This window comes from Peromyscus maniculatus, chromosome 10, assembly GCF_049852395.1.
Source record: "Peromyscus maniculatus bairdii isolate BWxNUB_F1_BW_parent chromosome 10, HU_Pman_BW_mat_3.1, whole genome shotgun sequence".
In the NCBI taxonomy this organism is placed as follows: Eukaryota; Metazoa; Chordata; class Mammalia; order Rodentia; family Cricetidae; genus Peromyscus; species Peromyscus maniculatus.
The window spans coordinates 61,895,222-61,909,548 of NC_134861.1; the positions used below are offsets into that span (position 1 = coordinate 61,895,222).

At 50.3% G+C, this 14,327-nt stretch overlaps 1 protein-coding gene across 13 annotated transcripts in view; it reads right to left on the reverse strand.

The window, feature by feature from the left end:
• Apbb2 (amyloid beta precursor protein binding family B member 2) overlaps window positions 1–14,327 on the reverse strand; it is a 359,655-nt gene that overhangs the window by 8,929 nt on the left and 336,399 nt on the right. For 9 of the 13 annotated variants that reach the window (XM_015993472.3, XM_015993469.3, XM_076546381.1 and 6 more), the window contains 4 exons: window positions 5,214–5,328; window positions 4,102–4,189; window positions 2,836–2,919; window positions 1,290–1,405 (listed from right to left, as the gene is read on the reverse strand). In XM_015993472.3, coding sequence (XP_015848958.1) covers window positions 1,290–1,405; window positions 2,836–2,919; window positions 4,102–4,189; window positions 5,214–5,328 — 403 coding nt within the window. Of the gene's footprint in view, window positions 1–1,289; window positions 1,406–2,835; window positions 2,920–4,101; window positions 4,190–5,213; window positions 5,329–5,413; window positions 5,521–6,967; window positions 7,172–14,327 lie in introns of those variants that run through there. The other 4 variants (XM_015993473.3, XM_076546380.1, XM_042257472.2 and 1 more) reach the window with 3 other exon arrangements.

The window sequence follows — 14,327 nt, forward strand, 5'->3', positions numbered from 1 at the left end:
GTTCCACGCCTGTGCTCTCCGGGATGCCACACAGCCATCGGCAAAGACTTCACACCTTAAATACCCCAGGGAGTCCAGCTTCCAGAGCCAAGTAGGATGCGAATCTTACTAAAAAGTCAAATCTTGGTCCAGTGGCCAGAGAGGCCATCACCACCGTGGGTGCCTCCTGGTATCCGCTCTCACAGTGAATGACATTATGTTAAGAATGGCATGTGTGTCCCATTCTCTAGCCACCACAGCCCATATCCGCTCTTCACTGGGAGGAACAACGTCATACACACTTCTCTAGACTGCCCAGCGCAGGACACTCAGTGGCTCAAGACCTCTTTGTCTGTGTGTGAACCTCGAGGGTCCAGGAGAAAAAGATTCCTAAGTCTCTCTCCATCGGTTTTTACTCAAGCACCAAGTCACGTGACATCGTGGAGGACAAATGCTGCTTCACCAACACATCCGTTGATCAAATCACCTGCCTCGTACTTCTCCACACACCAGGCAGTGTGGGATTCGTTTCGTAGCAGCATCCACAGGCAATTTGTGAGTCAGTAAACACAGCTAGAATGCCAGCTTTCCAATCGGAACATCCTGGCTTGTTAAATATGCATTCAGGAATGAGGCACATCTCCCACAGGCAGACTACCCGATATAGGGAGTGGGGAGGAGTGGGGGTACGCTACGTGGAGAGAGCTGTGTCAGCCAGAATACTGCAGTGGGCGAGGGCAGCATGCTTTAGGGGTGAGTGAAATCCAGCATGAGCAGAGAGGCAGGCAGGCTGGGGAGGATTCGTCCCACTGACCGGGGTGACCTGCAGGTGGCAGAAGCTGGGACAATGCTGCTTCCCACATCTTTGCAAAGTGAGCTGGACTTGACAGCCTGGCTTTAGAGCCCGGTCCTGGGCTTCTAGACGTTATAGATCATTGGGCTTCCCTAACACAAGCAACGTTTGCACCCGTCAGACAGCATGGCCAAGTCCACATCAGAGCCCCAATAACAAAACCAAAATCCACAGTAAGCTATGCCTAGTGCCACATGATCACCTCGGAACAATTTTAATTTCTCGAGCAAGGGAGGAAGGCAGAATCAGGGCATCAGGATAGAAGTTTCCAGGTCCTGAGGAAGGCACAATTAAACTCAGACAAAGCCCCCAATCGACTATAAACAGAGGCCACTTTAATCACAAGTCAGTAGAGCTTCCAAGAGGTCAAGCCTTGACTCCATTTCCAGGTCTTCTGAAAGACCACTGCATTCAAAACCTCCCCATTAGCCCAGGCAAGCCAACCCCAACTCCTCACCTTCTCACTGATGACGGTCACAGTGGCATCCGCCACATTCATGTTCACCGAAGGCCAATCCTCCTTGCTGGATGAGGTCATAAGATTTTCTATGGCACTGTTCAGGGTGTCCATGCCTACGGATAGATAGGACAATTAAAAATTCACTCTCTAATGCAGGCCCAGGCACTCAGGAACAGCCATACCCAGGTTGACCATTGCAGGTTCCCGGAGTCGGGGCACCTTATTGCTTTATCCTCAAGTTTGCTCAGGAGAAAAAAAGCCAGTTTTTCTAAGACAGAGTCATGAGCACCTCCAGGGATCCAGTGTATGTGCGTGTGTGCATACCTGTGTGCATACATACGTGTGTGTGTGTGTGTGTGTGTGTGTGTGTGTGTGTGTGTGTATGTCCATGTCCTATCTATGAGACTATGACACTCCAACCTCAAATCTGCTCCAAAGATCCCCCCACTTCAAGGGTGTTGCCTTTGAGACCCTGGGGAAGGAAACCCCACAGAAACCAGTTTCTACCAGAGTGCCAAGCCCTCCTTCATCACACGACATTTAGTCAGCCAGAGTTGATTCTTAGGGGGTCACTCTCTATGTTCCTTACAGCCTAGCCCCAAATCAACTCCTTACTGGCTGTCTAGTTGTAGGGACTTGCCTATTATTAGCATTCATGTTAAGAATCCCACACGGAGGAGATTTTCTGAGGGGAGGGGTGATGTCTTTCATTTGTCTCAATGTTTCAAGGGTCACACATGCTGTGGCATGTTTCAGTACTTTCCTTTCTTGCCAGATAAAATTCCATTATCTGAAAGTATTTTATTTATCCATTTAGTCTGGCGATGGGCAGTGGGAGTCTTTACTTTTTAAAACTGTCACGAACAAATGCTACTATGAATGTTTCGTAGTTTTGGGGGGACAGTGCCTCTGCTTCTCTCGGGTGCACCGGGACAGAGCTTCTGGGCCAAACAATGGTTCCGACATTTAACCCTCTGAGGAACTGCCCAACTGCTACCCACGGAGCATCTGACTTTTATCCCCAGCAGAGCCCAGGGCTCTGATTTCTCCACAGCCTCTTCCAGTCAGGGAGAAGCTACAGCTCCCAGCCTCTCTGTGAGCTTGGGCAAGCGGAGCCCCTCAGTTCCTGGCACTCGGGGAGGACCCGAACACTGGAGATACCACTTGTGGGTCATAGTGTAAAGATAGGGGGACTCCATCAGTCTTCCCTTCCTGTCCCCAGTGGGTAAGAACGGAGGCAGGAGCCTGGCCTCAAAGCTAGATGCCAGAGACCTCTGCAGTCCTGGGTTGCTCTTCTCTGGAATGCTGGGAAAACAGAAAATCCACCCCTGTCTCTTTAGAGTCTCTGCATGCTGGGATCACACATCAAGTCAAGGTCAGCTTGCCCTCTATTGCCCACGTGATCAGGATGATTATGTGTCCAGGCTGGGGTCACCACACAGGTGTGATTCAAGTCAGATGAGGGGTGGCACAGAGGCCCTCACCCTCATGGGAGAGCCAATGGCTCCTGTGAGCTTTGGAAGTCTTGCAAAGTTTTACCTACCAACAGGTCTGTCTACAGGTAACATGCCCAGGTACTGCACATGGAACTTCTGCACCAGCTCTGTCTTTGGTGTTGGAAAATCTACTACAGGAAAAAGAAAAGCAGTGTGTTTCTCAGTAGTTCTGGGAGACAGGGAAAACCCAGTTGTCCATCTGGCATCTCCAGGCCCCGGTGGCCGCCCATTCCAGAACATCCTGTTCCCAGACATTCTATAAGGACCACATTTCTCGACTCTAGACGTAGGAGCTTGGTCAGTCTAATCCCTCCTCATCTCTCAAGATGAAATGCTTTGGAAGGCAAAAACCAGATAAGTCTTTCGTGTGCTAAGAAACAGCTTTTCATGCCCTGGTTGTGAGGTATGGCTGGTGCCCAAAGAAAGTTTAATCAAAGAGTCTATATGATCAAAGGCACAGGAGAAATAACATAGTCTCCCCAACTAACAAGCTTTAAACTAGGGAGTCCTTACCCCAGGGCTATACATGAGATTAAAAAACAAAACAAGGGGGCTGGAAGGATGGCTCAGCGATTAAGAGCACTGGCTGCTCTTTCAGAGTTCCTGAGTTCAATTCCCAGCAACCACATGGTGGCTCACAACCATCTGTAATGAGATCTGGCGCCCTCTTCTGGCCTGCAGGCATACATGCAGACAGAACACTCTATACATAATAAATAAATAAATCTTGAAAACAAAACAAAAGAACTCTGCTGACAATATTCTTTAATTTGTTCAACAGAAACAAAAAGCAACCGCCCTTTGTGTTCAATGCTATGGACAAAAGCAACTCTGTCCTCTGCAGGGCCTGGAGCACACGTTCCTCTCCCGCTCCACCACCCAGGCAAGGTCTCACCATGCAGCACCCAGGCTGGCTCATGGTCCCACTGCTTCTACATCCCGAATTCTAGAGATTGGATTCTAGGTTGGGGGCCACCATGCCCAATTTTAGGGCCCATTTTTATTTTCTATGTATGAAATGTTTTGCTAGCTTGCATATATGTGTGGCACATACATGCAGTGGCGGCAGAAGCCAGAAGAGAACAATGGATGCCCTAGAAACGGAGTTACACATGGTGGTGAGCAGCCCTGGGGGTACTAGGAATCGAACCTTGGGTATTTCTGTAAGGGTAGCTGCTGTGATCTCTCCAGCCCGTGAGTGTGCTTTTAAAGGAGACCTGAAACACAAGCAAACCCCTGCAACCCTTCAGTCTTGCCTGTCTGGCTAGAGCCTCGGAGGAGGAGCTGGAGGAGGAGCCGCTGCAGAGACGTACCTTGCAGAGGGACGTCGAGACTCATGTTGGTCCTCTCCTGTAGGGAGCTGCAGGCCAAGGCTTTGGCATTCTTCCGTTCAGCCATAATCTAGACATCAAATGAAAGGGCAGCTTGGGTTCACAGTTACAGACCCCACGTCACCAGCCAGCCCTGTCAGTCAAGTGTCTGAGCTGATCCTGCTGGGATTTAAACTAGCGTTCATCTTCTGCCTCTCTTACTCTGTCAGTCTCCTTGAATTACGTGTGATTTCACTTTTCCCTGCTGGGGATGACGGGTGAACACTTCCTCAGGGTAACGGTTCTCTTAAGTGCTTGGAAGTGACTTCTTCCAGCTCCTGGTTCTCACCTCTGTAGATCAATCCAGCATGCACACTCTGGGGACACCTGGACCTTCCACCCCCCTGTGCTCAGGAGCTGCCCCATGTCAACTCTTAGATACTCCAGGGCTCTGGGGACAGAGTGCATGGTTCCCATCCCTTACGAGCTGTGGCCTTGGCTCAGGAAGCTGCTCTTCCATGTCTCATCGCCTTCACTGAATACAGACGGGAGTATGTATGTCACGGCGCCATTGTGTGGAAGAAACGGGTATTACAGGAGTCCAGAGGGCTCAGGAATGGCAGCTGCCATCATGGCTATTCTCTGAGCCTTCTGTGAGGGACACTAATGGTCACTGTGTGCGGGCATCACACTGCATGTTCTTATTCCCTACCGGTGAGTTACACAGTGGTGTAAGCCCAGTCACGGTGGCCCTGGGAGTAACTCACACTTTCAGTCCCAGCCCAAGATGCCCATCGCAAGGTGATGAACGTCATCTCTCTGGGTGTACGTAACTGAGCCGTGACTTGACATTCACAGGAGGATAAGCATAGGTTACACGCAAATACTCCGCCACCTTGTGAGGGACCCACATCCGAGGATGTGAGTGGGTGACCCTGATGGGACTGTTATCGATATGCCCTGGATGTCGAAGGTCCACGACACATTAATGATGCGGGCTGAACACCACCCTGCCGACTTCCACAGGCAGCTCTCCTGCCCTTCTGCTTGCCTCTGTCTGCTCAGGCAGGGAGAGGAAACAGGGAGGCCAGACCCTGCGCCCCGACCCACCTTACCTTGGAACAGATTTCGTGGAGACTGGTGGCAATGGCTTTTGCTGGTGTGTCACATCGAAACACGTGACATTTCAGAAGCCTCGTGTCCTTGTCTCTTGCGACATAAGCAAAATCCCTGTGCAAAGGAAATTTACCAGGCTATTAGGCAAAGGAGACTTTCGTCCATGTGTGCTCTCGTTATGAATATTAACTGAGCTCACAGCCAGCATGTCAGTGGTGGTGAACTGTGGATGCAGATTAAAAACAAAAACCAAAACATCAACAGCTACAGACAGCAGAAGCAGGGTTCATGGCTGTTAGGGACCTGTTGCTAGGCAACACAGGAGTAAAGTCTTCTAAACCTAGCTCCTGAACTTAGGGATGGGGAACACCCAGTGAGCACTGAATTCAGCTGAAAGCGTCTGTCTAGAGCAGAAACAAATAAGACAATGAGACGATGAACATGGATGGACGATGAACAAAGAATATGAATTGCAGAACGATATAATGGCAGACAGCAGAAGAGGAACAATGGGCTGTGATGTGTGGACCTGTGCACTGAGGACGGGCCAGCCCCACAGCTGCCTGGGAAAGTTGATGGGCAACCAGCGAACACTGGAACGCACATATCCTGTGGACTGGACTATTACCAAAGGCATGTGACTCTGCTAAAGCACCCACACTGTGGCTCTGGGGACAATGCTGGTCTCCTATGTAACACAGCTGTTAGCGAGAGCAAGCGGCCTATGCTGATTGTTCTGTGTTACCGATACCCATGATGACATTACTTGGCTTCAAAACAACCATACTGCACAATTAAGTTTCTTGCTGCTATTAATGGAGACAGTGGCTCTCCAAAGAGGAAGTAAAAGGTCTCACTGTGTAGCCGAGGCTGGCCTGGAATGCCAATCTTTCTTCCTAACCTCTCAAGTGCTGAAATCATAGCATGAACTACCTCACACATTAATTGAATTTATTTTTATATGACTTGTCTTCCTATCTAGTTTTTTTTTTTCAGTTTTAAAGATATCATCTATTTTTTAATTCTATGTATGTGTGTGGGAATGCACACATGTGTGCAGGTGCCCTGAGGCCAGAGGCAGTTGGAGATGCAGCTGGAGCTGTGGGGTGGGTGCTGGGAACCAAACTCGGGTCCTCTGCAGGAGCAGCACACACTCATAACTGCTGGGCCACCTTCCCCAGCCCTTATCTGTGGACTTTTGAGAGATGGCCTCACAATGTGACCCAGGCTGGCCACAAAATTACAGCAATTCTCTTGTCTCCACCTCCCCAAGGGCTAGGATGAGGTGTGAGCTACCACGCAAGTTAACCTCTCTTAATCTAGGAGCTGGCAGAATTGCATAGAGGACCACATGAAGGGCTAGCCAGAAGTGTGGTACTGGGATGGGGGAAAGTTGGTGATCCCGAAGGATTGGGAAGAGAAACCCACCTCCTTGCCTACGAGTCCTGGAAAGCCCCGGAGTTGGTCCTAAACATGGTCTCCAGGCTAGGGCATCCCTGTCTGCTACCTCATGGCTTCTACCCTCAGCCTGCCCTCACCTGCCCTCAGTATCTGTCCTAACTGCCTCCTGCCCCTTCACTGACTATCTCAGTTGCTGGAATGAAATGTCCCCTAGCCCGCCGGCCACAGCCCTGTACCGATCCCAATGTTTTGGCCGATCTCACCACCTGGACATCTCCTGAATCCCTTGCTTCCCCTCTAGCCTGAGCAGTGCTCAGCGTTTTAGCACTTTTTTTTTTTTTTTTACGCTTGCCTTTGCTTCCTGTCTCTACTCCATTGCCACTGCTGGGCTCAGGTTCTCTGGATACACCATACTCTCCGGTGGGCATCCTGGGGAAGTCCACGAAGCTCCAGGAAGATGATTTATATCTTATTCCCTATGCCTGTCCTGGGCCAGGCCGCAACAGGAATTAGTAACATCTATGGACCGAAGCACACGCTGGCTCCCCGTGTCCCTAGGGCCTGTAAGCAATAGTGACGTCACACCTGGGGGTGTGGACGGATACCATGGCACCGGAAGAAGAGTTAGGTTTGGGGGCGGGGCGGACTTTGAGAGGTGAGCACAGTCCTTCTCCACACTGTGTTCCCAAGGCCTTCCCATCCCCGTCTCACGTGCCACCAAGGAAACATGTGACCTAAAAAAGGCCACAGTTCGCTTCTGGAGACCGCTCAAGGGAAGCCCCGTTCTCGGCTTCCTCCTCAAGCTCCCTTCATTCTCCAGATGGTAAGGCTCAGAGTCTTACAACTCTTCCCCTTCAAACGCCCAGGTCTGGCTGCCGTCCTTCTGAGGGCAAATCTCTCCAGATTCCCATGGGTCACTCACAGAGAGTGAAAACCCCCCTGTCTGGATTTTAAGGGTTGTTAAAATGTCTGTAACGTCTTCTAAGCATCATCCCCTCTGCCAAGGTCTCCCCCTCTCTCTACTCGAGAAGAGGGTCTTCACAACTGCGTGTTGTGGTGTCTTCCCTCATTTGGTACCCATCCCCCATCCCCCTGCACTGTCCAGAGCTCACCTACCCAGCACAGCCCACCCGAGGTCTGCCTGCCCTCTGGCCCACAAGGCCTTGCTTGTTTAAATGTTGTCAGCATGCAAATTCTGCTTGCTGTACCCTCTCTTGTAGAAATGGACAGTTCCTCTTCATATCTGTCCTTTCTAAGGGACAGGAAGGAACAGGGAGAAGGGTACTGGGTTCAGGCAAAGAAGCTTAAGTACATTCCTGGTATAACTTAGCTAATAGCCCTAACCCCAAAATCCTCAAGCCAAAACTTTCTGGGTGCTGACAGGGTACCACCAGTAGAAAATTTCATTCCATGAAACTTTTTCTTCTACTTTTAATGAAATTATCAAAATGGTGTTAAAATTGCCTATGACTTATGTGAACAAGAAATAACTGTCACATTGAGTTGTGGGCCTCATCTCATCATATAGATGCAAACCTTCCAAATGCAGAAATCCTCCCAGACCTAAGCATCTTGGAGAAGAATACTGGACCTGAGGGACCCCAGGCCTGGATATTAACCCCATCTTTATGTGTGGAGACATTTACTTCCATGTTGCTTTGCTTCTGATGGAAGCTTCCAAGACCCAGCCTGCTCTCCCTGCCTGAAGGATGGTCAGCAGGAAGCACACATTCCCAAGGCTCCTGGCAGAGAGGATGGGACACACCTGGACCGCGAACCTCTGGATCTGTCCCCCCAAGCACCGGCTTTGTGCTGTCCTTTCTTCCATGAGCAACCTCACGGGCATCATTTTAAAAAGTCATTATTATTATTAATCTTCATTTTCTTTTGGCTCAGGGGAAGGCGATGAATGCCTCGGGGCAACTGTCTGGAACCTACATCTTCCCAAAGGAGAAAGTGTGAAAGTGTGCAGCCTTGGGCTTGGGGCGGGGGGGGGGGGGGGGGGGGGGGGCTTTTCACAAATTTCGAGCAGCCTCTTTCTTTCTAGTTCTTCTTAGGTAGGTAGCAGATAGGCAGACATCTGCGAAGTGACAGCAGTGTGTGAAACCCTTCACTGACCCTTAGGAGGCTTCATCGGCCTCCCCAGTGCCGCCTTTCTGTAGAGTCAAGAGGGCTGCGTGTCTCTAACTTTATTCCACGACATATTTCAAATAACCCTAAGATAGCTGCTAGTCCCCGACATGGAGGTCTGCACAGGTGGCGAGGCTTGTCTCTCAGACCCAAGCACGGACAAGCATCTCTTCGGTCAGGAGAAGTCCAAACACCTCTCCACTGGTGTGCTAGAAGCTGTGTTTTCAGCACCCCCTTCTGGAAAAGGCGGCCGCAGCACAACACTAATAGCTTCCCTTGTTCCCCAAGGACGTTCTTGTCCTAATTCATGGACTCTGTGAAAAGTGTCTTTGCAGATGGACCAACTTAAGGATGGGAGCCGGGGCTGTTTCTCTGGATTGTCGGACTGGCTCAGGGAAATTCCGAGGGAAAAGAGGCAACGCCTGCCTCAGAAATGAAAGGACAGGAGCAGGTCTGTGAGCAAAAGGGCAGGCTGTGAGGAAAAGGGCAGACATCTTCTGAAATTTCTTTCTTTTTTTTTTTTCCTGAGACAGGGTTTCTCTGTGTAGCTTTGCGCCTTTCCTGGAACTCACTCTGTAGACCAGGCTGGCCTCAAACTCACAGAGATCCGCCTGCCTCTGCCTCCTGAGTGCTGGGATTAAAGGCGTGCGCCGCCGCCCGGCTGAAATTTCTACAAGAAACACAGCGGCGTTATCTTGGAAAGCCTCACTGTAGACCTCTGACCTCTAGCCCTCCAAAAAAGTATACCTGTTGCTTTAGGCTGCTTAAGCTCGTGGTCATTTGTTATAGTAGCAACAGGAAGCTATACAGCTGCCCTAGGACTTGCCCCAAATTGTAGGATGGCATTCAGAATTTTTATATATATATTGGAATTGGAATAGCCAATTCACTCCCACAGTTTCCTTCTGCGCCGTTGCCATGGCGCATCAAAGATGCAAACACAGACAGACAAGGTGCCAGCTGGGAGGCCCGCTGGCAGACTTCACACTGGGCAGAGGTAGGTGAGCTGCTCCTTAGAGCCTCTCCAGGGTCAAGGAGGAGAAGGCGGCTCAACTGACCTCCGAGACTAAAGGTGAGTGAGTATCCCCAGGAGCCTGGAAGAGCCCCGGGTTAGCCTCTGCATACCGCAGGGGCCATAGTGGCGGTGTGGCTGTCCAGATGCTGTCCCAGGACTCTACGATCCCTCTGCACAGCACCGTCCCCGCTGTGTGTCTAGCCTTGACTCGGAGGCATCCAAGTCTTGCATTCCTACATGGGCCTCGCCACATGTGGCATGCGCTTCAAAGACTTTGTTCTGAGGGTGGGCACTGAGGTGTGCTAAGGGCAATGGTGGGGAGGCCCAGCATAGATACTTGGGGTCTGTGAGGTCTGTGAGGGAGACAGAGACTGGAGAAGGAGCTGAAGTCAGGGAGACGAGTGTGGAGAATGCGGAAACAAAACAAGGCAGTCAAGGAAAGTGAAGCCTTGAAAGGGACGCGCGAGGAAAGAGTGTTAAAGTGAAGGAGGCCCAAGGGGAGGCTGGGAGGAGTCACTCCCAGGCCTGAGTGACTGAGCAGTAGGCGACAAACTAGATTGTCTGGGTGAAGAGGAGGCTGGCAGGTACCTTGGCCTCCTGGACCCTGAACCAGAGAAGGGAATTTGAGATCCTGGTTAAAACAAAAATTGATCCCTTACTTAAAAAAAAAAAAAATCGTTTCTCTCTTTGGACTTATCAGTTACTTATGAAAGCAGACAAGAAATGAACTCCCATGTCTAACTAGCTCGGTCTAAAATTTTACCTCCCCTGACAGTGATGCCATCACGGTTCTACCTAGGGATTCTTTCATGTTTCCCAGTGATTTTCCTGCATTCCGAGGGAATAAAGAAACCATATTGTACATATCCTCCACGGTCAGAGGACCCTTGGAAGTTGGGCAAATGACATCTCAGTGCTAGGCTGAGGAACTCAGGAGGAGACTATCCGGGGCCATGTGCCTATCAGGCGTTACATCCCAGTTGGTCTACAGCAGCTTGGATACTACGTGGGCTACGCAGCTAGCTGTCCCTATGGCTCAGACATTGTGGGATAGGTAGCTGGCTGGTATACAGTAGGGATGTTTCAAAAGCCACCCAGAGTCCAAATGTATTAGCTTCCAGAGCTGTGTCCTATCTCTAGAGACTGGCTCCTCTGCTGCCCCCTGGTGGCGGGGCATCTTCCGAGGACAGCATCTCATCTATAAAACCACACCACTAGTCTAAATGGTCACTAGGCCCCAGTCACAACAAGGCTCCTATTTTATCACACATTCTTCTAGATATCTAACTGTCCCAGACATTCTGTCTGATGGGAGGAACCCTTTGCTCCGGCTCACACCGTGTGCAAGGCTGGACCAGGGGCCACCTTGTCAAAGCCGGTGTGGGGCAGGTCATCTTGCCCAGAGACCCCACTCCATTTGTTTCTTGCCATCACGGGGGTTGTGGAGTTCTGTTGTATACATCAGGCAGTGGGAGGCTTACAGCTGTAACCTCATGTCTCCTCCTTAAATTCTAGCAGACGCTAGTGACAAGACTGGGCCCTCTAGCAGTTTGATGACTGAACCCGTGTGTTCTTTCGCTGTTCTCCCCAGTAATTATTCCCCCAGAGGACCAGCCTCAAGTTCTGCCGGAGAGAAAAGCGTCAGTGCTGAGACATCTTTGACAGCCTCCAATTTCTTAATGGCAAAGTGAAGAACCAAAGACAGCTTTCATTATTCTCTGCTCCACGGCATTCCAAGCACCCTACCGGGGCTTGCTCCGGCTTTATGGAATGAGCGAATAAACAATTCTCTATTCCAATGGCCTCTATCAAAAACAGCGTCTCAGTCTACGCTTTCTGTCTCTCCGGCAACTCTCTTAGGGTATCTGGAATTTACGTATGGACTTCTCTTTCTGCCCAAGGAACTGAAGAGGTGTCTAAAGACCTCTTAGCCGCTATATACACCAAATGTCCCTGCTACAGTGACCCTGACAGTGGGACCCAGATAGAGAATCTCATTTCCTTCTGGAACCAGCCTGTCTTGTTGGAAGGCTTCCAGTGACTGGATGGAAAAATATATGTATACACATAAACATAGTTTGTATCTCTTAATGAGAAACTGGAGTCCCCTTCCCTGTACGTTTGCTGGCTGAACTAGTTTTACTTTCTGGGGACCCCCAGATGTGATGACCCCGTCAGCTATACTGATGGCCCCGTAATGGCCAGTGAGCTCTCTCCTCCTTTTATCCATCTGCCTCATTTCCGCCACTGTCTCATTAAATCTCCTCTACTGGACTGGAATTTCTTTCTTCTTTCTTCCTTTCTTCCTTTCTTCCTTTCTTCCTTTCTTCCTTCCTTCCTTCCTTCCTTCCTTCCTTCCTTCCTTCCTTCCTTCCTTTCTTTTTCTTTCTTTCCTTCTTTCTTCCTTTCTCTCTCTCTCTCTCTCTCTCTCTCTCTCTCTTTCTTTCTTTCCTCTCTCTCTCTCCTCTCCCCCATCCCTCCCTCCCTTTCTTTTTTCCTTCTTCTTTGTTTTGGTTTTTTTCAAGACAGGGTTTCTCTGTGTAACCCTGGCTGCCTTGGAACTCGCTCTGTAGACCAGGCTGACTTCAAACTCACAGAGATCCGCCTGCCTCTGCCTCCCAAGTACTGGGATTAAAGGCGTGTGCCACCACCGCCCGGTTCTACTGGAATTTTTTTTTACCAAGGCTCCACAGACTAGATGACACCTTTCACGTAATTCATATTTGTTCAGGCCAAATGGATGTTTTCATGCAGAGAATTTGTGAAGGCTGGTCTATGACAGACATCTGGTGAGTGGCAATCGCCATCATCAATGAGGAGAAAGGGAAGAAGGACCCACTTGGGAATGCAGGCTCCTTTCCACGAAGGATGCTTTCCTCAATGCCCCTGTGGCCTGAACGACGTGAAAAGTTCCCATACCATGTAGAGTCACCTTTCCTCCAAGCCTTGCCTTTTTATGGAAGCTACAGGTCAGCAAGCGGTTCCCGAGAGGCCGAAGCAAGGCCTCAAGTCAGGACGAGATGGCCGCCAGGGGACTTGGGCCTAAACACTCCTAGCACCTTCGGATGGAGGCTTTCTCACCCCTTTCCTTCACACACAGAGCTGAGCACAGGATTTTGGAATTTGGAAAAGTCAGCCCACACCAGAACACAGAGTGCTGACTGGGATGCCGGGACATATCAAAACATATCTACTAACACCTCCAGGACCTGGGGGGGACATGAATCCTATGTCCAAGACTGTGTGTGCTCTTATTTTGAGCTCATACTTTCAAAGTTTTGTGTTAAGGCTGGGAGGAACAGGGAAGGGGGAGAAAGGGGCCTGAGGAATTTCACTGCCCTAGATGGCCAGTCTAGAAGGCCTGTCTGCGTGGCTGTCTCGGATGGTGTTTCTCTGTCTCATTTTCCCAACATTGACTGTACCCACATGTGGGTATCAGGGATCTCACCAAGCTTGGGTTCCATCTAGGTAAACTTTACTCTCCTGCTTCTTCGAGGAGGATGCTAAACTTGCACTCTGAAAAGGGGCGGCCAGACAACCTGCAATCTGGGGTGAACACATTCTGCACAGCCAAGTCCTCTCCAGGCACTTGCTTGCGATGTGGATTGTGTCAACAGCATGTCTGAATTCTACCATCTGCCGCGAGCGAGCGAGGGGACTTGAACAGAAGGTTCACATTCTCTAGCGCAGTCTTCCTGTTAGTATTCGGAACATCTGTCACAGCTGTCTCCGAGTAAGGAGACCTGGACACACAGGGAAGGAAAGAGCTGGCAGATGTCTGGAAACCTCCCCACCACGGATTCCGGTAGGACTTGTGATGCACAGAGGTAAGAACGCTTCCAGCTCACTCTTAGGCCCAGGATGTGTCCGCCCAAAAGGAGAAATCCTCTTCGTCATATCTGCTAAGTATGACCCGACAGGTCCACGTTGCCTCACTCGTCCAATCCCTGAGCTCATCAATGGGCAGGACAGAAAAATGGTTACTAGCCACAAGACCGGAAGTGTAGCCAGGTGTGAGCCCAAAGCAAAGAGGAACTCATCCTCGGGTTTCTTCACTATGGCTGGAACGTCTCAAAACGCCTATCTTCTACCAAAATGACGTGTGCGTGCGTGCGTGCGTGCGTGCGTGCGTATGACAGACAGCACTGGAGAATGATGGCGCTTCAAGCTTCCAGACTGTCGATTGGGAGGCTGACATTCAGAGCATTTTAAAACCATAGCTGATACACAGGTTATCTTGAATTTCATGGTTACGTCCTCTCCACGGACACATCCTTCAAAGGGGGAAGTGAGGGTGCCCTGCTCACGCTGTGGCTAATAGCTGATACTGAAATGGACTGTACTCCTGGCGAGCCACCCAGGAAACTCAAGAGAACACGACAGAGGACCGAACTGTCACTCTCCAAGAAACAGGTGTGAGGTGACATGGGACGACCCAAACATGTCCATCACATTGACTTCCCAGCATGCTGAGTCATGGGTGCAGCCATTAGTGAGAGAGACCCGGTGGGACGGGACGGCTGTTATTCCTAGTCACTTAGCCCATCACCTTCCCCACACAGGACCA